At 58.5% G+C, this 23,723-nt stretch overlaps 3 protein-coding genes across 3 annotated transcripts in view; all 3 read left to right on the forward strand.

The window, feature by feature from the left end:
- The first annotated feature begins 3,601 nt into the window (after positions 1 to 3,601).
- NLRX1 (NLR family member X1) lies at positions 3,602 to 9,961 on the forward strand. Its single transcript, XM_054176004.1, has 10 exons — positions 3,602 to 3,686; positions 4,987 to 5,038; positions 5,155 to 5,233; positions 5,288 to 5,348; positions 5,478 to 5,575; positions 5,784 to 6,400; positions 6,842 to 8,256; positions 9,040 to 9,126; positions 9,231 to 9,482; positions 9,640 to 9,961. Exons 2-10 carry the CDS (start codon positions 4,994 to 4,996, stop codon positions 9,956 to 9,958), a joined length of 2,973 nt encoding a protein of 990 aa, XP_054031979.1. The 5' UTR covers positions 3,602 to 3,686; positions 4,987 to 4,993; the 3' UTR covers positions 9,959 to 9,961.
- Positions 9,962 to 10,033: 72 nt separating this feature from the next.
- On the forward strand, positions 10,034 to 14,420 carry NHERF4 (NHERF family PDZ scaffold protein 4). Its single transcript, XM_054176100.1, has 10 exons — positions 10,034 to 10,107; positions 11,384 to 11,411; positions 11,733 to 11,797; positions 12,010 to 12,221; positions 12,365 to 12,551; positions 12,636 to 12,772; positions 12,848 to 13,052; positions 13,238 to 13,434; positions 13,598 to 13,768; positions 14,014 to 14,420. The coding sequence occupies exons 1-10, from the start codon at positions 10,065 to 10,067 to the stop codon at positions 14,056 to 14,058; spliced, it is 1,290 nt and encodes a 429-aa protein (XP_054032075.1). The 5' UTR covers positions 10,034 to 10,064; the 3' UTR covers positions 14,059 to 14,420.
- Positions 14,421 to 18,226: 3,806 nt separating this feature from the next.
- Positions 18,227 to 23,723, forward strand: part of CBL (Cbl proto-oncogene) — a 40,491-nt gene continuing 34,994 nt past the window's right edge. Inside the window, exon 1 of the mRNA XM_009901335.2 lies at positions 18,227 to 18,586. Coding sequence (XP_009899637.2) covers positions 18,440 to 18,586 — 147 coding nt within the window. The 5' untranslated portion in view covers positions 18,227 to 18,439. The remainder of the gene's footprint in view (positions 18,587 to 23,723) is intronic.

Here is a 23,723-nt window from a genome sequence, read left to right on the forward strand (position 1 = left end):
TTTCCTAAGGAGCAGAGCTGAGACCAGAGCTGGAAGAGCATCAGCACACACTGCTGTGCAGGGAACAGGACTCTGCTTAGCTCCATAGCACAGGCCTGCCCCTGTGGCTGTGCTGGTACTGTGCCATGGGGCTGTGCACATGGGAACCCTCTGCTTTCTAGTGAGCATGGACATGGGGAAGGCAGCTCTGCTCCATCCTGGCATGCTGGGCCCTGGCTCAAGTGCAGTCTCTGAGCAGCAGGGGACTGTAGGCAAATGCCAGGTTTTAGAGAATCCTTCAGGCTGTTCTCTGCTTTCACTGGCTCCTGTTGGGACTGCTTCACACAGCAGGGTCTGGCTGGCCTGCAGGAGGACAGCAGGTGTGGCAGTGATGCTGGGCACCAAGCAAGGTCTGCTTTCCTCTGCCTGGACAGCATTGCTGTGAGGATTGTAGTTGTGGGACTCTCCTTCACAGAAGGTCTGGAAGCAGGACATACCATGATGCCCTTTTGTGCTGGGTTTTCCCCAGGGCTTCTGTCTGATTTACTGCAGTCCCTCACAAAATTCCACTCTGCTCCTGGATCTTCCTTCACTTCCAGCCCTCTGCAATGCTCTACAATGGAACCATGCCAGCTTGGTTGGGGGGCTGCAGTCTCCTGGGCATGATGTTGCCAACTGCAGCCACAGGGGCACGTTCAGGTGGGGAATGGTCTCCATGTCTGTTCTGTCACAAGGTGAATAGATGGGCAGGGACCCAGGGGGATGGTGGAGCTGTAGCCTGGCACCCTTCTTCATCTCATTGTCCATGGGGCTGGTGGGGCCAGTGCCTCACTTCTGTCCTGCCCTTGGGCTGTGGCCTTGCCCACCGCAGTGTGCACACTGCTGGGCTGAGGGCATTCCCTTGGATGGATCCCAAGGTGGCAGGAGGTACCAATGGTGCAGATTTGCACAGCTTCTGCCTCCTGCCCAGTCTGGCATTAGGAGTTCTCATGGTGGGTCCTGCTTCCTGCATACCAGAGGCAGTGCAGTCCCTAGCACTGTCCTGCTGCTGTCTGCACCCTGCAAACTGTGTCTGCTGGGCACCCCTGTGCTGTCACAACCAGCACCTCTACCACTCTCAGAAGGACCAGGATGAGACAGACTGGCAGTGAAGCATGTGTGGAGTAGAGGGGGCTACCTGTGACTGCCACTGCCCAAGGGGCACTGGGATGCTGCAAGAGCAGCTGTTGCAGGCCAGCCTCTGCTGCTTGCAGAGAAACTCCATGGGACAGGCTGGCTGAGCTCAGTGTGGCCAGAGGGAGACTGCCAGGGCAGGTAGCTCCACAGCTGGCTGCTTGGATCAGCCTGTCTGGGACAGGGCAGTTGGCAGCACCTCCAGAATCTCCAGCACAGCCCAGGCCTCCTGTGCTGGTGACTGTGCAGGTTGCAGAGTCCAGGTATGCTGAGCAGGTATGTGGCCACTGTGGGGCAGAGGAGCAGGGCAAGCCCTGTGGATGAAGGGTGGCTGTGTCCTTGGGCTGTGCAAGGCCGCTGGGGAGTGGGGACTGTGAGTGCTTGTGGCTGCAGGAATCCCACCAGGGGACGCGTCTGGATAATCATGAGGAGTGTGATGGAGCAGAGCAGGTTTCTTCCTCCACACCTCCTCTTTCCTCCTGCCCCCTGCCTTCCCTTGTAATGCACTTTGAATGGATGTGGACAGGGGTCAGGCTGTGGCTCCAGCTCCCTGGAAGCAACGTTTGAACCTCAGTCTATCTAAAACTGCTTTAGCCCCTGAGCCTGGCTCCTCCAGCCCACAGGCATGGTCACGTCAGGTCCTGCCTCTGCCTCACTCCTGCTGTAAATGCAGGCAGGGGATGGCCTCTCACCTGGCACAGCCAGGCCACCTTTGTCACATGCACAAGGAGAGCAAATGCATCATCACCCAGCTGGTGCTAGGGTTTGTTGGAAAGGAGACTGGGCTAGAACAGGGAGAGGGCATGAGGCTTCTCCCAGGGTTTCACCCCTCTCTCAAATCAGGCAATAAATCCATAGTGTATGGGCACCATTTGTCCTTTCCCTCTGCCATGGGAGCTCCTGGTGTGGCAGCTCCTGCAGCTGCCTGGGCTCTCTGTGTGTGTCCCTGCCCTGCTGGACCTCGTGGCTGTCCAGCCTTGGCCGTGGCTATGTGTGCAGAGCAGGTTGTACAGTGGGGTGCATGTGTGGCAGAGAGGTGCAGCTGAGGAAACCCAAGCTTCCAGATGACCAAAGGTGAGCTGTTGTTTGTCTTCTGGGACTGTTCACAGCTCAGCCTGCTTGCTGCTGTGGTAGCCACATGTGGGTGGCATTTGTCTGTTCTGGGTCTTTCTGCCTTACTGGAGAAGGCTGCAAAGCAGGGCCAGGGCACCACTGCCCACAGCTGCAGCCTGGCAGGAACCAGGCAGGGTGGAGGTGAGCCCCTGCACTTTGTGGGGAGCACAGGGCTGCTGGCAGGGCCCTGCTGGCTCTCCAGGCTGTGCTACACACGCAGGTAAGTGCCCCACAGGGACAGGGTCCCCAAGTCCCAGCTTGCTGATAGTGTTCACTAGTGTCTGGGGGGGCCCAGGAGCTGTCGAGCAGGTGGAGATGTTGTGGTTGAGATGCCAGCTGTACTTGTTGGATTTCACACATCAATAAAACTTATATTTATAGTGTACTGCCTGGATGCCTCCTCTCCCTGAGTGGCCAGAGAGCGTGCTCGTGGGGGGACACGTGTGTGTCTGGGTGCACCGTGGGTGTCCCTGTGTCCAGGTGGGTGCTGGGGGGGCAGCACTCAGGCAGGTGGCTGCACACATTGGTGGGTATGGGTGCCAAGTATGTGCAGAGCCATGCAGGGACATGAGTGTCCCTGTGGGCTACATGCTGGCCTTTTTGGGGTGCAAGTTCTTAGGGCTTTGGGTTTACCTGGCTGTGAACCCTCGGCCCCAGCATCACTGGGGCAGTGCTGGCTGTGGCAGGCAGAGGGGGTGGCGTTGCCTGGGGCAGCACCCAGGGACTGAGCAAGGTGCAAGCAGCCTTGCAGATACTGTTGGCTCTGGGCTCAGCACCACCTTACTGGTTTGCCGGAGCAGATCTGTGAGCAGCAGGTGGGCACCCTGTGTGCCTGTCCCTGCACAGCCACGCAAAACCAGGTGGTGCTGGCTGCCCTGCCAGCACAGCTTCCTCTGGGGCCGTTGCTGCCCTGCTCCCTGCACCGTGCGAACATGGGCGCATTTTGCTCCGGAGCAGAATTCGTCCGTGCGGGCTCCTGTCGCACAGCCAGCTGGGGATGCAGAGCCACCAAGCGTGTCCGGAGGAAACCCTCCCTCACAGCACTGCTGGTAAGAGCCCAGGACCCTGCCATACCCTGGATGCCCCTGTGCTGGAGGGTACAGGGGGTTACCCTGCCATTGTGCCTGCCAGCTCCTGTGTCGTGGCTCCAACACGGTGCCGTGGGCACCCTGGCAGCCTGCTCGGTGGAGCCGGCAGCGGCAGCTGGCAGCGGCCGTGCGCGGGGCGGGCCGGGATGGCGCTGCAGGAAGTCAGAGCTGCGGAACCGCCGCCTCCGGAGCAGCCTCTGCCCGGGACAGCGATGGAAGGAGGCAGCTGAGCAGCATCAGGCTCTGAGCCTCCGGCCCCAGGAGCTCGGCGCCTGGCAGCAGGAGCAGAAGGAGCCTTGGGCTCAGCCTCCCCGGCACGGAGTCCCGCTGGAGGTAACCCCACGGCCATCGCTCAGCATTGCCCCGGGCCCCTCACCGCCATGGCCGTGGCCGCCGAGTCCCTCCGGGCGGGCAGCGAAGCAGGGGGGCAGGAGGGCTCAGGAGCCAGTGCGCAGGGGCGGCCGTGCCCGGGGGGTGCCCAGAGGGGGGATGCGGCAGGCGGGCGGTGCGGGGCTCTCGCTCGGGCAGTGCCCTGCTCAGCCGGGCGGGCCGGGAGGGGGCCGGGAGCCGGCCATGGGATACGTCGGGTTTGCTCGCTGCCAAGACCTCAAGGGCAGGACACCCAGGTTCAAGGTCAGCCCCACTGCCCCCAGCGCCTTGCCTCAGTTTCTCCATCTGAGAGCCTGCCAAAGCCCCGGGCTGCGGGAGCTGCCAGTAAGCCGCCAGCCGGCTCGACCCCTCCTAGGGGGTGCCAGGTGTGGAGAGATTTGCAGGCTGTCCCTTCCTGCCTGTTGGAGTTTGCCTCCACTTTCCCCACACTTCGTGTCTCAGTTTCTCAGGATGTTGGGAGCTGTAACTCCTGCTCCTGAAGGATCATCCTTGGGGTGGGAGCTGACTCAGTGCTGGCACAGCCGGTTCTGCCAGATGGGACCCTGCCGGGGCAGGAAAGGCTGGGCAGGGCACTGCCACACCACCTCCCTGGGGAGCAGAGCTGCCAAACCCCTCCTGCTCTGCCCCACAGAGTAAGGCCCATGGAGGACAGCTGCCTGAGCACCCTGGAGCTACTGAGCTCTATGTCCATCTCTGAAGATGGGGACTATGCCTGGGGAAAAAGCACCCTGTGCTGGGCTGGACGTGCTGCAGCTCTGAGGGACCAGCTGAGCCCCAGCAGCCCCTGCTGCTTTAAGTGGGAGGAGGCTGTGCTCAGAAAGGATGGCACTGCTCACCTGGGCCAGCCACCATGGGCAGCCCCAGGCCCTGTCAGGGCCAGACTGGCTGAAGCCATCATGCATGTGGATATGGAATCACTTTCATTTTCTGCCTTTCCTACTATCTCCCAACCCTAGCCCCTGGTTTTGCTTGGTAGTTTGGGGATGGCAGTTGCTCTTCATAGGAAGCCCTGATATATCTGAGGTGGGCTATGCTACTGCCAGCTCAGCTCCAGCAGACACCCTGAAGCCAGCCTACTGCTGCTCCCTGTGGCAGCTGGGTTTGTGGGGTCAGATGTGGGAGGAGGTTGTTCCTGAGCCAGGCATCTCTGGGCTGGGCTGTGGGGAGGGAAGGCTGGGCTGAGGCAAGGAACCGGCCTGTCTAGATAGCCAGCTTGCCTCATGGGCTGTGGCCTCTCTTGCAGGTAGAGGATGTGGAGGGCCGGGTGGTGCCAGAGCTGCCTGCCCTGGGCACAGCTGCATCCATCCCTGCCAGGCAGCAGGGTGGCCCGAGCTGTGCATCTCTGTGCTGCTTCAGTGCCAGGTGAGCTGGGCTCTGTGGGACTAGGACCCTGACTCTGTCCTGCCCCCAGGGAAGCTCTGTGCCTGGTGGATGTCCCTCCCCAGCTGCACTGTGCAATCTGTGGCTCACCCCAGCAAGATGTGAAGCTGGTGAGGGGCTGGAGAAAGCCATCCCTCAGCATTTGTGTTGTTCTTCCCCCACAGGCATTCCAGGTAGCTACTCCCTCAGGAAACTCCTTCGTGTAAGCAGCATTTCCCACCCCAGGTACAGTACCACACAGCTGGGACCTGGCCCACTTTGGCTGTTTGCCACAGGACCTGGGTGGCTGCTTTGAGACCACTGAAGCTGTTGCTGGCCCCTGCCCAGTTCATGACACTCTCCTTCCTCTTGCAGAGGCTGTGTCCGTTACCAGGGAGGGTCTCAGGATCACTCTGTCCAGCCCAGATCCCCTCGCCACGGCACACCCCAGCTGAGGAACGTGGCCTCTTCTGGTAAGCTTGCAGCCCTGTGCTGAAGAAGATGGAGTGTCCCACAGTGGGTTGGGAGCAGCTGTGGGTCTGGGCAGTGTGAGGGTTAGCAAGAACTGGGTTCTGTCCTCCTTTCCTCAGCCACATTGCTGCAGTGGCTTGGGGTAGGCAGCTTCCTCTGTCCCTTGGTATGAAGAAGCCTTTGTCTTGTAAATCACCTTCCTCTTCGCAGAGGCCATCAAGAAGCACCAGAGGAGCCTGGCTGCGTGGTTCAGCCACCAGCCCAATGAAGAGAGGCAGTTTGGCCCTTCCTTCTCGCTGGACGCGGTCCACGTGGATCCAGTGATCCGGGAGAGCTCCCTGGAGCAAATCTTGAAGCCCTCACCTGACTTAACCATCCAGAACCAGCTGCAGCAGTCCTGCAGCCAGGTTATCAGCCTCCAGAACCTTTTTGACGTGGATGCCTGCGGGCGCCAGGTGAAGAACGTGGTGCTGTATGGCACGGTGGGCACGGGGAAGAGCACGCTCATCAAGAAGCTGGTGGTGGACTGGTGCCACGGGCGCCTGCCTCGCTTTGAGCTGGTCATCCCCTTCTCCTGCGAGGACCTGTCCCACAGCCATGCCCCCATCTCCCTGCGGCGCCTCATCACCAAGAAGTACCAGCACCTCCGGGACCTGGTGCCAGTGCTGGGCGCTTCCAACCTCAAGGTGCTTTTCATCCTCAACGGTCTGGAGCGCCTCGACTTGGACTTCCGGCTGGCTGGCACGGAGCTGTGCTGTGACCCCAGTGAGCCTGTGCCCCCCTCTGCCATTGTGGTCAACCTGCTGCGCAAATACCTCCTGCCAGAGGTCAGTGGTATCCCTTCAGCTCCTTCCTGCTGGGGCAAGGCCTGGGGCGTTGTGCTCGTTGCTCGTAGACCAGCTTGGCTGTGAGTGAGCAGGCAGCCTCCGTTCCTGGAGGATCTCACCAAGGTGGCCTCGTGTCACTGATGTTGGTTTGTCTCTGGGGGCTCTTTAGGCAGGCCTGATAAGGCAAAGAGGACAGTCTGCTGGGCTGTGGTCTTCCAGACTTGACATTTGTTTAGCAGGAGATGGAGAAAGTTCTTCTGTCCCCTCCACCTGGGCCAGGTTGGAAACAATGCCCTTTGGGCTGCAGCTTCTTGAACCCCAGGCCCTGGGTGGTGTGATCCTGGTGCACCCATCTGTAGGTTATGCACTTGGAACCCTGCTGAGCTTAGCTGAAAGCCAGAGAGGGAGCACCTCCAAACTCACTCAGCCCTCTGCTTCCAGGCCAGCATCATCGTCACCACACGTCCGTCGGCGGTGCGCCGCATCCCCGGCAAGTACGTGGGTCGCTACGCTGAGATCTGTGGCTTCTCAGACACCAACCTGCAGAAGATGTACTTCCAGATGCGCCTCAGCCAGCCTGGCTGCAGTGGGGAGAGCAGTGTGGGCAGCAGCTCAGGGGAGCAGGAGGACTTGGTGGAGATGCTGTCGAGGAACTTGGAGCGCCACAACCAAATTGCCGCTGCCTGCTTCTTGCCCTCTTACTGCTGGCTGGTGTGCACCACGCTGCACTTCCTCTACTTCTCGAGGACGGTGCCTCCCAGCCAGACCCTGACTGGCATCTACACCAGCTTCCTGAGGCTCAACTTCAGTGGGGAGGTGCTGGACAGCACCGACTCCACCAAGATCTCCATGATGAAGTACGTAGCCAAGACGGTGGGCAAGCTGGCCTACGAAGGGGTGATGTCCCGCAAGACCTGCTTCTCTGAGGATGACCTACAGCAGTGCTTTGAGGTGGAGATGAAGACTGAAAGGGAGCTCAACCTCCTGGAGGTCTTCCGCAGCGACGTCTTCCGCTTCTTCCTCACGCCCTGTGTGCAGCCAGGCAAAGAGCACACCTTTGTCTTCACCATCCCTGCCATGCAGGAGTACCTGGCAGCCCTCTACGTGGTGCTGGGGGAGAAGAAGAGCCTGGCACAGAGGCTGGGGAAGGAGCTGTCAGAGGTCATAGGGAAGGTGAGTGAAGATGCTGTCATCCTTCTGAATATCATCTCCAAGGTGCTGCCCTTGCGCTTCCTGCCGGTGCTCTTCAACCTGCTCAAGATCTTCCCTCGCTACTTCTCGCGGCTGAGCGGCAAGGACCGGGATGCTATTGCCCACACCATGGCAGAGGAGCTGTTCAAAGAGGAGGACTACTACAACGATGATGTCTTGGACCAGATCAACTTCAGCATACTGGGTGTGGAAGGCCCCATGCGCCACCCTGACGAGGCCTCCGAGGATGAGGTCTTTGAGCTCTTCCCCATTTTCATGGGGGGGATACTGTCCCGCCGGAACCGTGCCATCCTCGAGCAGCTGGGCTGCTCCATCAAGAACCTGGCAGCCTTTGAGATTGCCAAGGCCATGAAGAAGACAGTCATCAGGAAGGGCCGCAGGGGGCTGCCCCCCTCGGAGCTGATGGACTACCTCTTCTTCCTGCACGAGTTCCAGAACGAGCGCTTCACGGCCGAGGCCATCCGCTCCCTCCGCACCGTCAACCTCTCCTCCGTCAAGATGACTCCTCTCAAGTGCTCTGTCCTGGCATCTGTCATGGGCACCACGTGCCACGAGGTGGAGGAGCTGAACCTCTCCTCCTGCAATCTGGACGCCAGAAGCTTGAGGATTCTCTTCCCGGTCCTGCTGCGATGCAAAGCTCTCCAGTGAGTACCACCTTCTGCCCTCGGGCAGTGCTCAGAGACTGGGCTCTCCCTCACCTCTGCCCATCACAGGAATGCAGTAGGAGCCCAAGAGTGGCCTGCATGCCCTATTTATTCTCAGTGCACATCTAGGGGACTGCAGCTTCCAAAGTGCAACACTCCCTGAGCAGCCTTCCTAGGGCACTGCATGCTGGGATTTGCAGTCCCAGTACAGCCTCCTTGGGCAGCTCTCTGCATCTGGTACCACAGGCTGGGGTGCCAGCTCTCCTGGCAGACGCAGGTCCCTCCCTTTGCTTGGAGCCACCCCCGCATTCGCTGGCTCTGCTCCTGCTGACTGCCAAGGGTGGGAGCCTGGGCTGGGTTCCGTCCCATTCGGTGTGCGGAGCCGCAGTGTTCCCTGCGCCCGGGAGGTGGCGACCCGCGCCCGGCGGAGCAGGGCTCGGCTGTGCAGCAGGGCGGTGCGGCGCTTTTCCTTCCTCCAGATGCTCACGAGGGCTCGGTGGGGTCCTGATCCCTCCTCAGACTTTCACCCACTCTCTGAGGACTCTGCACCCCCTTTCCCTTCCTTGTTTCTGCTGTCACTGGCGTTCCTGGCTGATGCTACCCAGGCTCTGATGTGGTTTCAGTGTGCTTACTTTTGGAGAGGAAGCCTTGCATGGCTTTGCCTGGGGAGCCCAGGTAGGACGGTGATGAGGAGAGCCAGGGCAAATGGAGAGACCAGGGTTGGCAGCCTGGCAGGTGGCAGCCGTTTCAGTCCTGCCACCCCCATGTTTCCCTCTGCATCAGTCTGCAGCTCAACAGCCTGGGCTCTGACGCCTGCAAGGAAATCCGTGACCTGCTTCTGCATGACAAGTGCCTGGTGAGCAGCCTGCGGTGAGTAGAACCTCTGTCCTTGCATGAAACTGCCTCTGCTGCCCACCACGTGCCCTGGGCTCCGTGCTCAGCCTCGGCATTGCCCTGAGCTCCTGTGCCCACAGGCTGGCAAATAACCCCGTGGGCGAGCAGGGGGCACAGTACCTGGCTGAGGCGCTGGCAGGCAACCGCTCGCTGACCCATTTGTCCCTGCTGCACACGGCGCTGGGGGACCAGGGCGTCGAGGTCATTGCTCAGCACCTGGCTGAGAACCAGCACCTCCAGGAGCTCAACCTGGGCTACAACTCCCTGACGGACGCAGCCGCCCTGCGTGTGGTGGAGGTGGCCAAGAAGCACTCGACTCTGGACAAAGTGCAGTGAGTTCACCCTGCCCCATCTCTTCCCAGCCAATGCCTCTGCCCCAGCATCCCTCCCTATGGCAGCAGGCAGGGAGCCCCTCCCTGCCTCTGTATCTTGCCCCTCTCTCCCCCCAGCCCTGACAGTGTCCCCTGGTGCTTTTCTCTCAACCTGCAGTCTGTACTTCAACGACATCAGTGAGGAGGGCAAGCGAGTGCTGCACAACCTGCGCATGGACCGGGACGGTGTCAGAGCTTTGGTCTTCCTGACAGCTGGCACCGACGTCTCTGACTACTGGTCCCACATCCTGAGCGTGGTGCAGAGGAATCTGCCCTTCTGGGACCGTGAGCGGGTCCTGCAGCACCTCACCCTCATCCTGCAGGACCTGGAGAGCAGCCGGAGGCAGACTGCCAACCCCTGGAGGAAAGCCAAGTTCCTACGAGTTGAGAGTGAAGTCAAGAAGATGCTGGGGAAGCTGCAGCATGGAACCCTCTAACCTGCTGCCCATCCACTCAGCCAGGGAGGGAGCAGTGCTGCTGGGGAGCAGAGACTGCGGCGTCCCTCAGCAGCAGCAGCTTCCCTGCGACCTTATCCCTGTGGAGATGCCCAGTGGTTGGGTGCTGCCGAGGCTGTCAAAGGTGCTGGGTACGTGGGGCTCAGCCCTCCGCTGCGGGCAAGGCTGGAGTGTGGGAGAACTGCACAGAGAGCAGGCCAGGAGCAAATGGGACTTGTTCTTCTGGGCTTGTAGAGACCCAGCTCCTGCATCCTGGCTGCAAGCTGCAGCAGTGGCCCTGGGGCAGGACTCAGGCTTGCTTGTGAAAGCTTTGGTAGCATTAAAGTGCACCACTTTGTTCCCACTGAAGCCAAGACTTAGTCTCCTCTCTGGGTCCTTCTGGGGGAGGAATGCAGAGGTGCTGCTTCAGCTGTCCCTCCAGCAGCTGGGTTGGAGGGCTCTGGCCCTTGCCCATCTCGTGAGACCAGAATGGGGCAGTCCACTTTGCCTCCAGTTGGTCTTCCTCACCATGGGGCTTCCTTTGGGGCAGCTGGAAGCTGGGGACACCACTATCTGTTCCCAAGATGGGTGTCCTAGGGTGCTGGCCACTGCTCCTAGCTGTGCTGGGCCAAGGGCTGGGGCAGTGTCTCAGGCCTGAGAGGACAGAGGAGACGTTGGGGCTGTTTAACCATTAAACCTGGGGCGTCTTGGGAGAGGCGGGGACAGAGCCTTCCCTGCCACTTCACCCTGTACCTTGCTCCCTTCACACTCACTGCAGTCATGAAGCAAACAAAAGGTAGGTACCGGGGCAGTGGGGCTTCATCCTGAGCAGACCCTTCCACACATGCACGTCCCCAGAGCCTGCTTCCATGTGCAACAAAGCAGTGTCAGAGCCCAGGCAGGCCGTGGAAAGGAGCCAGAGGCAGCTGGGAAGATACCGACGCAGGCTGCAGGGCCCCCGGCAGGATTCCCCTCTCCCTGAGTTTGGGGATCCCTGTGCTGGAAGAGGTGGGGAGGGGTTTTATGAGGAGGTGACAGGGAAAAGCCTCTGGCTCCAGCCAGCTCCCTGGGGCCCTGCTGACCCTTCTCATCTCTCCCTCAAAACCCCTGTAAGCCCCCAGGTCTGAGCTCCATCCTGGTACCACCGGTGCTGCAGGACCCTGTTGGGAAGGGCAGCAGATGACCACTGGACCCATGGAGTAGATGTTCTGCTGCTTTGAAATGCAAGGGGACATTTGTGACAGGGCCAAGGGCACAGCTGTGCCCAGGCACAGGCTGTAGCTGGGAGGCAGAGGGGCTGGAGAGGCAAACCCAGCTCACCTAGTGTGGCATGGGCAGCCTCTGAATGGATGAGCCCTGAGAGCTGGAGGTGTGGGGTCTGCTCCCAGCCCACTGCCTCCTGCACTGACCTCTCCTCTCCCTCTGCAGGACTCGAGGGTGACAAGAAGTCCATCATGTAAGTGCTAAGCTACCCCTGGCCAGGGGCTTTTGGGGCTGTGCTGGGGCACATCTTCAGCTGAGGTGGTGTGGGTTGTGGCTGCCAGTCCTAGCTGCCTACCTCAGGAAGGTCTTTCCTGAGTTGTTAACTCAGAGATGCGAGGGGCAGTCCAGAGGGAGATTCCCTCCTGGGTTTCCCCAGGGAAGAGGAGGCATTGGGACTGGGGCCACACACTGCCCTTTCTGGGAGGAATGGGGCTCCCCCCAGCAGGACTGGGGGGGCAGCAGGCAGGCCATGCTGCTGCACTGATGTGGCCTTTCCTGCCCTTTATCATTTCAGAAAATTTGAGTTTAACCCCAAAGTTGGGATCGACAACCCTGCCTTGTCACTGGCTGAGGACACGGGTAACTACCCTCACCTCCCAGGGCATCCTTGCCTCAGTGTGGCATCCTGGCAGCTGGGTGCTGCTGGGCTCCTGGGCTCTCTCCCAGTGGGGTGTTGGGGGGGGGTGAACACATCAGGTAGTGGGGATGGAGAGACCCCCACCCAGGACGGGGTAAAGAGCTCGGGTTAGGATGCCTGCGGGGCACCGCTCATGGGCTGTGCTGCCACGCAGATGGTGAGGGCCTGGGGGAGCTCCGCTTCTATCTCCTGAGCAAGGGCAGTGCAGAGACCTTCGGCTTCTGCCTCCACGAGGAGCTGGGCTGCCAGGGCCACATCATCCGGCAGGTGGAACTGGGAGGGCTGGCCCAGCGCAGGGGGATGCAGGATGGAGACCGACTCCTCCAGGTCAATGGCCACTTTGTGGACGACATGGACCACTGCAGGGTAAGCTGGGCGCACCCCTGGGCCCTGCAAACGTCCAGGTCCTCCCCAGCCAGGGTCCTATCTTGCTGCTCCCTGGGGCCCTGATCCCACAGGCTGTGGTTGGAAGGGAACCCTGCCCAAGGTTCACTGCCTGGGTCCCTCAGGTGGTTCAGAAGATCAAGGCCAGCGGGAACCAGGTCCTGCTGGCGGTGCTGGATGGTGACTCCTACGTGACAGCCAAAGCCCTGGGCCAGGACCTGTCCCAGATGCTGCCAGCTGACATCCGCCCACGCCTCTGCCACATCGTGCAGGACAGAAGTGGTTTTGGTTTCAGTGTGTCAGGTCCAGAAGGTAAAGCAGGCAGTGGGATGCAGGTGCTGTGAGCCTCCCCTGTGCAGTGCCCTGCTCACCCCAACATGCATCTCCCCCCTGCAGGCATGAAGGGCACCTTCCAGCTGTCGGTGCAGCAGGGTGGACCAGCAGAGAGAGCAGGGGTGCCAGCAGGCTCCTGGCTCCTGGAGCTGAACGGGGCCAGCGTGAGGAGCTACTCACAGGCACAGCTCAGCAGGAAGGTCTGTGTGCTGCTGGCACAGCTGAGCGGGGGGCCAGGGCTGGCTAGATCACTGAGCACTCTGTTTCCCATCCAGCTTAAGCAGAGTGGCAGCAAGGTGACACTGCTGGTGGCATCCAGTGCCGTGGAGGAGTTCTACCGTCTGCGAGGTCTGCAGGTCACAGCTGCTGTGGCAGACACCTCCTGGCTGCCTTTCAAGGCACGGGAGCTGCACCTGGTGAAGGGTCCAGATGGTTATGGGTTCCTGCTCAAGGAGGATGACTGCATCTCAGGGGCCACAGGTGAAGGGGGCTGAGTGGGACAGTTGGGACTGAGCAAGGCATGTCTGAGTGGCAGGAATAGCTGCAAGCCTTCTGCTCACAGGAGGACCCTGTCCCCACCCTCACACAGGGGGTCAGGGGTGACAGGTCTCCTCTGGCTGAATGCCTCTGTGGGCATCTCCCCATCCTCTGTGCTCCTGTGGCAGGCCAGTTCCTGTGGGAGGTGGATGCAGGGCTGCCAGCCGAGCAGGCAGGGATGAAGGATGGAGACCGCCTGCTGGCCGTGAATGGTGAGAGCGTGGAGGGGCTGGACCACCACCAGACGGTGCTCAGGATCCGTGCCCACGATGACCAGGTGGCACTGCTGGTCATCGACCCTGCTGGCGACCGCTTCTACCACTCGGTAGGTTTGGAGCACCCAGGGTGGTCCCCAGCTGGCTGGGCAGCCCCTGGGTGTTGGGATGGGTGTCTTGTCCCCAGGCCTGCACAGTGAGCTCCTCCCTGGGGAACCTGGCTTGCCATGGAATGCCAGGAGCTGTACAGCTGTCCCTCTTTTGCTCTTCCAGATTGGGCTGTCCCCTCTGCTGTCCTTTGAGAACAGCAGCCCTGCCTCAGACTCCCACATGCCCTCCCCACCCTCTCCCAGCGGCTCTCCTGGACTCTGTCACGTTGAGGTGCAACCAAAGGGAGCTGGCTCCTGGCTGGTGGCTGCTGCCAACAGCATAACACTCACACAGGTAAGCTCTCTTGCCAGACTCTTGGGGTAGTGCTGCTCACAGCCTGGTGCTGCTGAGTCCTGGCACCCTCCTGCCTGGCCTGCCCTAATATTTCTCTTGGCACTTGTGAGGCTGACAGGAGAGGGCTGTGTGGTCTCCTGGCCACAGGAGCCAGGCAGAAAGACCTCTCCAGCTTGCTGAAGGGTGGAGTGTGGTGGGGTGGGTGGTTGTGAGGTGCCCACAATGCCCCTGCTGTGTCCCCACAGAGCCCACACAAGGAAGAGAAGAGGAGGCTGCACCAGGAGTTCTAATGGCCCGAGGGCACCCTGCCTCTGACCAGGCTGCTTCACACAGCTCCTCGACCCAGCTCGCATCCAGCCTCTTGGTGCTGCCCTGCTGGGTACCCAGAGGGCACAGCACTGCTCAGCATGGCCCTTGCACACACAGCTGCTGTGTCTCCATGCCCACAATGGCACTGGCAGCACCACACCTCCCAGAGACTCACCTTCACCGACCCGAGGCTGCCTCCAAGCTGTTATTAACCACAGCAGTGGCTTCGTGTAACCTGAAGACAAACTTGTGTCTTTGCCTGCCCAGCTGCCTCCAGGGGTATCCAGAGACATTGCACTGGAGCTCCAGACTTTGGGAGCTCCTAGGAGGAGCCAGAGCGCTGCCCTCCACACCATGACACAGGGGAGGGAGTAGCCTGAGGCTTCTCTCATCCCGGGTCTGGCCTTCAGGCCACTGCGTGACATGGAAAGGGAGCAGCAGAGACTGACATGACCCTGGAGGAACAACTCCTCCAGCTCTCAGCCTGCTGGCTCAGGTCTGTTCCTGCATGGATCTTTCTCTTGTGCTGCTCTTCTCACTCACCCTGTGAACCTGTGGGCAGTGAGCATCCAGCACCCATCACAGCACTGTTCCTCCATCACCCTGTTGGGGTGTGATTAAAGGACAAGCAGACACTGCAGTGTGTGTGGGTGATGTTATGGAGAGGACTGTGACTCAGCAGTGCAGCCTGGGGCCAGACAGGATGGGCACCTGGCCCAGGGCAGCTGAGGTGTTGGGCAGAAGCTCTGCAAGTGTGCTGATAGGGAAATAGGGGCTGAGAGCCTATCCTGTTCCAGGAGCCCCAGGGTGCTATATCTCCAAGGGGGTGAGGCCAAGCTCTTGTAGGTGCTCCTTATGCTCCATGGTGATGGTTGTTCCTGTCTCTTCCCTGCTGGTCTCTGCCATCTTAGCTAGTCCAAGATCCAGGCTACCCTGGTGGGAAAGAGGAGGGTCAGGAGCAGAGACCATGCTGCTGGGGGGAGCCACCCCCAGCCACATCCCAACTCAAATGGAGGATGTTCTCATACTCCCTGTCCATGGCATTGAGCCTGCTCTGCAGCTGGGTAGTGGTCCTGTTCCTCTCTGCTAGTGTCTGTGTGACAGTCTCCTGTGTGGGTGACTCCCATCTCCCCTCACTCCTCCCAAGTGCACTTTGCTGCCCTGGAGTGAACTCCATCCTGACCTGCCACTGAGGAGCAGACCAAGATGCTCCTGCAGGCTCTTCATCTCCAGGCACTGGCTGTGGGCCTCTGGCTGATTCTGCAGCTCCTGGTATTGCCAGGGAAGGGAGGAGGTGACCAGAGTGGCGACTACAGGAGGAACAAGCAGGCAGTCCCTGGCCAGGTGTGACCTGAGGGCTGCACTTGCAGGGTGACTCTCAGAAGCACCTTCTCCCCTGAGAATGCTGCTGTGGTAGGGGGTGGGGAGCAGGAGGAAGCTGTGGAGGGAAAGTTGAACTCACTGCTGAGCATGGGAGAGTGAAAATAAGCAGGGAGCTTTGCATGTGGCCCAGACCACAAACCTGTGGCGGGGATTTTACCTCTGTCAATGTCAGCCCCTGCTGGAGCGCTAAGGGAAACGGCGAAGCAAAGACTTTCACAGGCAGGGGAGTCTCTGCCTCTGTTCTCTGCTCAGCTGGGGTGTAGCATGTCCGTGGCCAGAGCTTTTGCCATGCTGACAGCATGGTGGGGAGCAGGCCTAGCCAGCAGCAGGCGGGGTTTGTGCTGAGTGGTCAAGGCCAAAGGGAGAGGTGGGGTAAGTTTGGCTGGCTTCTTTCACCAAGATGGGAGGTGTCTGCAGCTGTCCCATGGACCCCTCCCACCTCTGCCCTTACCATCATGAATGCCTTGCTTGTCTTCCCATGCTTGCTTCAGTGTCTTCTCCAGGTCCCTGAGCCTCCTCCTGAGCTTTTGCCTCCCAGATCATGTCCCTCCAGAGGACTGCATGCAGAAACACACGGCACTGCCACGGTGACCCACACCACGGAGACCCACGGCTGGAGTACAGTCAGAGGCTGCCTTCCACACCACACTGGGTAGCTATTGCTCCTTGGGACCTTGGTCCAGCAGTGACTTATTCCTAGCCTTTCCCTGCTCCCAAAACCAGGGGGATGTGGACACCTCCTCAGTCCAAGGGGCACCAGTGTAGCTGGCTGGCAGGCAGTGTGGGGCACACAGAAGGGAAGAGGAGCACAGGTTTCTCCCCTTCTTTGGGAAGCACAACCAGCAGGGAACCTGGACACTGCTCTTACCCACAACCACAGGAGATGCAGAGGGGGAGCCAGGGCCCCTAGACTGCCAGCTGCCAGCTGGAGGGAGGCTGTTTCAAAACAAGCAGTGTGCCATGGCTTTCTGGCAGAGCAGGGGCGAGTGACCACTGTGCTGACCAGGGCCCTGAGGGACTGAAGCAAACAGCCACCTTGCAGAGGGGTGTTGGGTTCCTCTTCCCTGCAAGGAGGAAACGGTCTCAAACGAAAGCAACCTTTGCTTGAAGTCTCACGGGTAAACACAGCCATGGCTTGGAGTGAATCATGCCCAGAGAAGCAGATAGTTAGGAATGTAATTGCTCAAGCATGTGCCCTGATCTCTTTGGAGTAGGGCCACGGTGATTTTTATATTTAGCTCCACAAAGATGGTGTAACCCTCCCCAGTCCTCTCCCCAGGTACTTGTGGTATCCCAGAGTTGGCCAGGGCAGCCTCCGGTGGTCAATCCGGCTTGACTATTAGCCAGAATCCATTAGCATCTAATGGGAAAAGCCTCAGGAACACTGCCTCAATAAATGTTGACATATTTGAGGTCAATATAATCCTTAGGAAAATTTACCCAGGTAATTAAAGCCAGACAAGGAGCTGCCTGTCCCAGAAATATTTACCAGGCTTTACCAAAGGCAGTAAAATCAAGACAGGGTTTCATAACCAAGCTGGGCAGAGCTCCCCTGCTGCATAAAAGCACAGAATAGTTTGGGTGGGAGAAGACCTTTAAGATCACCAAGTGTAGCCACTACCTGGGGTGCTACACTATGGCCTTTAGCATCACCTCTCTGTGTCTTTCTCTATCTAGTGCTTCATGCTGCTTCCCACTGTCCTGCTTGCCTGACGCTCCAGCAAGCTCTGTGCTCTGCAGGAATTCATCAGCAGCCATCGCCGCTGGCGTGCCAGGGCAGCAGCTCTTCTCTCCTGCTCTGCCTTGGCACACCTGGCACCCCAGGGGTCGTGGCTCCCACACGAGAGTGGGTGCGTGAGTGCCACAGGGGAAGCAAAGGGCTGAGAGGTGTTGTAGGGTTCATTTCCAGTGTCACAGGAGACGGCCCTGGCCCCCCAGGAGGGACAGCTGCCCGGAGTACTGCTGCATCTTGCATCCCCCGCCCTGCCATCTCCCATTCTTCATCCCCCACTCTGCATCCTCCAATCTCCACCCTGCAGTCTCCATCCTGCGCAGCACCCTTGAGGGTGTGGTACCGGTCCCACCAAGGTGGGTTGGGGTCGGTTTCCCTCCTGCCGAGGGCTCACATTTGGGGGATGCTGTCCTCGGCCGGGCTCAGCTCCCGTTCCACCCGGTGCCTGCCGTCTGCCCGAGCAGGCCCAGGGCGGCTTCTGCTTTCCCACGAGCGGAGCGAATGAAGCCTTCCAGGGCGAGAAGGCTTAGCCAGCCCCCTGCAGTGAGGTTCCCGCGGCCGCTTCCCGTTTTGGGGCTGGACACCGGTCATTCGAAGAAAAGGGAACCCGGTTGCTGGAAAGGGGAAACGATCTTGTTTTGCAACCTCCGGAACCGGCGCGGCCCGGCGCGCAGCGGTCCCGAGAGAGGGAACTGCCCAGTCGCCACGGCCGCGCCCGGCTGTGTCCCGCCGCACTCCGTGCCCCGCCGTTCCCATGGCGGCCCCGCCCCGCCCCGGGCCGCGCCGCGCCCGCCCGCCCCAAACATGGCCGCAGCGTCGCCCTCGCCGCCGCCGTGCGCCTGCTCCCGGGCAGCGAGGCGGTGCCTCCCCACCGGGCCGCCTCTCGCCCCCCCGTCCCTTCGGGTGCGGGCGCTGGCCAATCATCGCCGACTCCTCCCCGGCGTTGGGGGCGGGCCCCGGCGCGCGGTGGGCCGGCTGGCCAATCGGAGCGCGGCGTGTCCAGGGCGGAGGGCGGGGCCGATTGGAGCCGGGCGCCTCCGCCGCCGCTGCCGCCACCGCCCGCGGCTCCCGCTGCTGCCGCCTGCCCGGCGCGGCCCGGCCCGGCGCGGCCGGCCCGCCCCTCCCTACGGGAGCGTCCCCCACTCCCGGTTACCCTGCAGGGTCGCGGCCCGGGGCCAGACGGGGGCGACGGGCAGGGCGCGGGTGTGGGCGCGCTCACGGCCGCCCCCCGCCCCCGCGCCGCCCTCATGTCGGCGCCGCTGAAGAAGGGCCCCGGGGGGCTGATTGGGCTCATGAAGGACGCCTTCCAGCCGCACCACCACCACCTCGGCCCTCACCAGCCCGGCGCCGTGGACAAGAAGATGGTGGAGAAGTGCTGGAAGCTCATGGACAAGGTGGGCCTGGCGGGGGCGTCGGGCCGCACTGGGCAGGCAGAGAGGGCTGTGGGGGGACGCCGAGGGGTCGGGAGCGGCCCTCGTGGGCTGAGGTAGGGCTGGGGAAAGGGTCTTGGGCCTGGAGCTGGGCAAAGTGGCTCTAGGAGGCTGGGTTGAAGCGCTTGCAGGAGCTGGGCTTGGCGTAAAGCAGTGAGGAGGAAGGTAGATAGGGCTGTGCAGGGTTGGCATAAGGCTGAGCGGAAGAGTTTGGGCCCCTGGGGTGGCTCTGAGTGTGGAGGGTGAGCTTTCGGCTGCAGGCTTGGTTGGGTGAAAGAAAGCTTCACGACTCGAGGTGGGGCTGGGGTGGAATGTTCGGGGAGGGCGAGAGCTGTGTGTGAGCACAGCAGCGTGCAAGGCATTAAGGGGAGAGGATGGTGAGAGCCGGGGGGGAGGTGTGGGGCGGAGGAGAGATGAGAGGCAGGGGGGGAAGCGGGATGTAAAGATTGGAAGGTGTGGAGAGAGGGCAGCAGCTCTGCAGGTGGTGAGCTGCAGGCAGGACTCCAGAGGGAAGAGGTTGGAGAAAGAGAGGTAGGTTTGGCATGGAGGATGCAGACCTGCTCGCGGGGATGTGGGATTTGTGCCCTCGTGGTTTTGTAGTCGCTGGGAGGGGGTGGTGCTGGTGGAGTAGAGGCTGGGTTTGGGTAGGGCCTAGTGGGGAGCTGCAGGTGCATCCTGGTGGAGTCAATAGCAGGTCCTACCTGTGTGCAGCTGTGGAGGAGTCTAGAATTTAGTTGTCTGAAGTTGAGCTTTGGCCTGTGATAGAGTCTGGTGTTTGAGCATTGGATGGTGAGGCTGAACATCTCTTTTGTGACAGTTCAGATTATTCTGGAGGTCCCTTCCAACCCTTAGGATTCGGTGATATGTTACTGAGCTTATCACAAAGCCTTTTGCCTAAAAGTGGGAGCCTGGTAAAACCCTAAATAAATAACAATAAAACAACCCTCCTGTGCAATAAATGCATCTGGTTACAGAGAGATAAGGAGCACAAAGTTAAACAACAAAAGCCTGCGGTGAGGGAAATGGAAAAACCATCTTCCAGTCCCACGCCTGTATGGGGACACTGCACTCCGGGGTCATTAAGACTTTCCCCTCCACTGTCTGTTTAAATGCCAGGAAGTGGCTGCTGCTGGGGGCAGGACACCAGGACCTTTTGGCCTGATGGGCTATGGCAATTGATTTCCTAGCCTGGCTAGGTGTGTTGATGAATCCATTGTTCCAGGACATCCTGGTGAGTGGTTGGTGAGTGCTCACATTCCTTAGAGAGTGACCTGATGAAAGAAAAAATCATCTCATGGCTTTTGTTGGGATTTTGACTGATCCTCTTCATGTTGTAATGGCTCAGCCTTGAGAATCCAGGCTAGGATTGGTGTGTTGCAGTCTGAATGTAGTGCAGGGGAAGAGCATCTCCAGAGCTGCCTGCAGTGCTTGGGGTGTGTCACCTCTTCCCCTCTGGGAGCAGAGCAAGCAGGGCCCATGGGCATACCTCATCCAGTTGCCCAGCAGGCTTACACCTTTCAACTTCTCTTTCTCTTTTCCCTGCATTCCTTGTGCATGCAGTGCCTGAATCTCCTGCAGCAAAGGCTACAGCAGGCAGAGGAGATGAGTTTTTAAAAAGACATTAAATTACCTTCATGCCAAGAAGTCACTTTGTGTTGGCTGCCTCAACAAAAGACATGGTTGTGTGTTGCTGTGCTTGTGAGGAGCTGTGATCACCTTCTACAGAGAGAGGCTGGGAGAAAGAAAAAGGTCTTTTGAGAAGTGCCAATGGCTCTCTTGTAAACATTGAGGACAAGCATAATGTGGGAAGGGCAGCTTGAGCTTGGCAGATACAGCTTGGAGGACTGCACATCTTTGTTCTTGTACAGATAATAGAGATTCATAGAAGCTTGGAAGGGATCTTGAAGATCATCCAGTTCCAACCCCTCTGCCATGGGCAGGGACACCAGCCCAGGTTGCACAAGGCCTTGTCCAGCCTGACCTTGAACACTTCTAGGGAGGGGGCATCCACAGCCTTCCATGGGCAACCTGTTCCAGTGTCTCCCTACCCTCACTTGTCAAGAACTTCTTCCTAATCTCCAGTCTCTATCTCCCTTCCTCAAGCTTCAATCCATTCCCTCTCATCCTACATTTTAAATCCATTCAGTCAGGGCAAGCTGCAGAGTCTTGAGGGGACAGATTCAGATCCAGGGCAGGGAAATCTGCATGGATATTTTTTCCCCTCAAGTGAGTGGATAACAAAATGTTTCTCCAGAGCTGAGGGGGGGAAGCAATTTGTTGTTGTTGTGTTCTCCTCTTGAGTGGGTAAAAAAAAAATCACTGAAGGCAATTTCAGGGTTCTTCACAGGCCTTAGATTCTGAGTCTCTTAGAAATGCTTGAAATGCTTCCTTGCTCTCTCTAAAGGCCCTGAAAGTCTTAGGAAAAGCCTTGGTCATGGGAGAACAAAGCCCGGACCAAGCAAACTCGGCTGAATAAGTGTTGCAGCTTAAAGGCCTGGGTGGCTTCTGCTGGTTGCCATCTCACCTAACTGCAAATGTTCAACTGCCCTTTTGTTGTTTGTTCTTCTTGGGGGTGTTTTTTTTGCTCAATTTCCTTCCACGTTGCTGGTCCCTGTGGAAGGCAGGGGAGCTGGCTGAGGGGCAGCTGTTCCCAGGGCTGGGAACATTCCTTTGGACGTCGTCACGACGCTGCAAGTGCACATGGAGAGAACGAACCCAAAATGCAACTGGTTTGCCTGCTGCTGTCTTATAAAACAGCCAAGTTTGCTCAAGAGGCAGCAGCAGCAGCAGCTCCTTGTTGTGTAGCTCTGTTGAAATGCTTAGCTTAGCTGATTTTTGGTCTGCTTGGTAAAGAAAGGAGCTCATTTGCTAAGGAAATCACAGCGCTTTGGGCCTTTCTGTTAACTCTTGGAGGCGTCTTTGCAAGTTCACTTCTTGGGAAGCAGTTCATAGAGGCTGTCAGAGTGAGTGGTTTGCAGAACTTGCTGCTGCTGGGGGTGGGGAGGAAGCTTTTCTCGTTTGACACTGAAGTTTGTTAGGCTGTTGAAACACAGAGGGCACAGAGGGGCTGCTTCCTCCGTAGGTATCCACTTTAAATACCCATTTCAAAGAGGTGGCAGCCAAACTGTCCTGTTAGAGGGCACTGGGGAGTGCATGCTCTGCCCTGTGTGCTTGCTTGATGTGGCTTCCTCTTAAAAGCTGATTTATTGCAGTGTTAAACTCACTGTGTAACAAAACAATTTCTGTTGAAGGAAAAAATTCTGCCCTCCCCAGCACAATTCAGCAGTGTCTGAGGAGCATATTTAGAACCCATTCATGCTGCATAGTCAAACTAGTTTTATTCAGGGGACAAATGTGTTGAGTCCATTGATGTGGTTTGCTGTACAGCGTTCACTGGCTCCAAGGAAGCAGCAGCTGAGGCATCAGAATCAGCTTGGATAATCAGTTGTTGTCTGACCATCATCTCCTTATCCAGACCTCCTAAGGTCTCTTCAGAATGGAGGGGGAAATGGGATAGTTTTTGTTCCCCCATATATTCTTGGAGAGCCTTTTTCAGAGATGTAATCCTGACAGTGCTTAGAGATTCATAGAATGGGTTGGGTTGGAAGGGATCTTCAAAATCATCCAGTTCCAACCCCCCTGCTATAGGCAGGGACATCTCCCACCAGCACAAGTTGCTCAAGGCCTGTTCCATCCTGGCCTTGAACACCTTCAGGGAGGGGACATCCACAACCTGCCCTGGGCAACCTGTTCCAGTGTCTCCTCACCCTCACTGGAAGGAATTTCTCCCTCATCTCCAGTCTCAATCTGCCTTCCTTGACCTTCAATCCATTCCCTCTCCACCTGACAACGGCAGTCAGGTTTCTTTTGTTTGAGTTCTGATACACTGAGTGCATTTCCCTTCACTGCAATTGAGTCTTCCTGTCAGCTGAGGCTCTACTGCAAGATCTAATTGGTGATGGCAGTTAACTCCACAGGGCTGCTGTTTGCCTGTACCCTAAATGGCAAAGTTAAAGGCTAAAGGACAGTTTCAGAAGATAGGTCTTTGTTTCCCATTAGCACTTGAGTGTTTAAAGGAAGTAAAAGCATTTCAGTGTGCATTGTAGGGAACTGCTCAATTCTGCTTGCAGGTTTCACAAGGTTTTGTGGAAATGATGCCCTGCAAAAGGATGTGGGATTGTTCCTTTGCCTTTTCATATCCACTTCCCTTAAGCTTTGCATTTTGCAGCTCTACATTGTTTGATTCCTGTGCACCCTTAGCCTTGGCATTGTCTTCAGTTTAGACCTCATTCATGTGCTTGCTTGTGGTAGTTTCAGGATGTGCCTGCTCCAGCACACTTAACAGCAAAGAATTTCTTCCTCATGCTGAGGTGGAGCTTACTCATAGATCCATAGATTCATAGAATGGTTTGGGTTGGAAGGGACCTTAAACATCATCCAGTTCCAATCCCCTGCCATGGGCAGGGACACCTCCCACAAACCCAGGTTGCTCAAGGCCTCATCCAACCTGATCTTGACCACTTCCAGGGAGGGAGCAAAACACTTCCTGTGTTTCAGTTTGGTTCCATTGCCCCTTGTCCTATCACAGGACACCATTGAGAAGAGCCTGGTTCCTCCTTCTTGACAACTCACCCTTCAGATACTTCTAAACACTGATAAGGTTCCCTCTCAGGCTGCTCTTCAAAAGACTAAATGGTTTATAGAATAGAATAGAATTAACCAGGTTGGAAAAGACCTTTGAGATCATCAAGTCCAACCTATCACCCAGCACCATCTGATCAACTAAACCATGGCACCAAGTGCCTCATCTAGGCTCTTCCTAAACACCTTCCTAAACACCAGTGGTGGTGACTCCACCACTTCCCTGGGCAGCACATTCCCATGGCCAATCTCTCTTTCTATGAAGAACTTCTTCCTAACATCCAGCCTAAACCTCCCCTGGCACAGCTTGAGACTGTGTCCTCTTGTTCTGGTGCTGCTTGCCTGGGAGAAGAGACCAACCCCCACCTGGCTACAACCTCCCTTTCGGGGAGTTGTAGAGAGCAAGAAGGTCTCCCCTGAGCCTCCTCTTCTCCAGGCTAAGCAACCCCAGCTCCCTCAG

Source organism: Dryobates pubescens, chromosome 34, assembly GCF_014839835.1.
Source record: "Dryobates pubescens isolate bDryPub1 chromosome 34, bDryPub1.pri, whole genome shotgun sequence".
Lineage (NCBI taxonomy): Eukaryota > Metazoa > Chordata > Aves > Piciformes > Picidae > Dryobates > Dryobates pubescens.

Coding starts and splice junctions, on each gene's coding strand:
- NLRX1 (XM_054176004.1), top strand. CDS start 4,994: ATGTGGAGGGCCGGGTGGTGCCAGAGCTGCCTGCCCTGGGCACAG. Junction 5,234..5,287: donor CCCAGCAAGATGTGAAGCTG/GTGAGGGGCTGG, acceptor CTTCCCCCACAG/GCATTCCAGGTAGCTACTCC. Junction 9,127..9,230: donor TGCCTGGTGAGCAGCCTGCG/GTGAGTAGAACC, acceptor CTGTGCCCACAG/GCTGGCAAATAACCCCGTGG.
- NHERF4 (XM_054176100.1), top strand. CDS start 10,065: ATGCCCAGTGGTTGGGTGCTGCCGAGGCTGTCAAAGGTGCTGG. Junction 10,108..11,383: donor GAGGCTGTCAAAGGTGCTGG/GTACGTGGGGCT, acceptor CTCCCTCTGCAG/GACTCGAGGGTGACAAGAAG. Junction 11,412..11,732: donor GGTGACAAGAAGTCCATCAT/GTAAGTGCTAAG, acceptor TTATCATTTCAG/AAAATTTGAGTTTAACCCCA.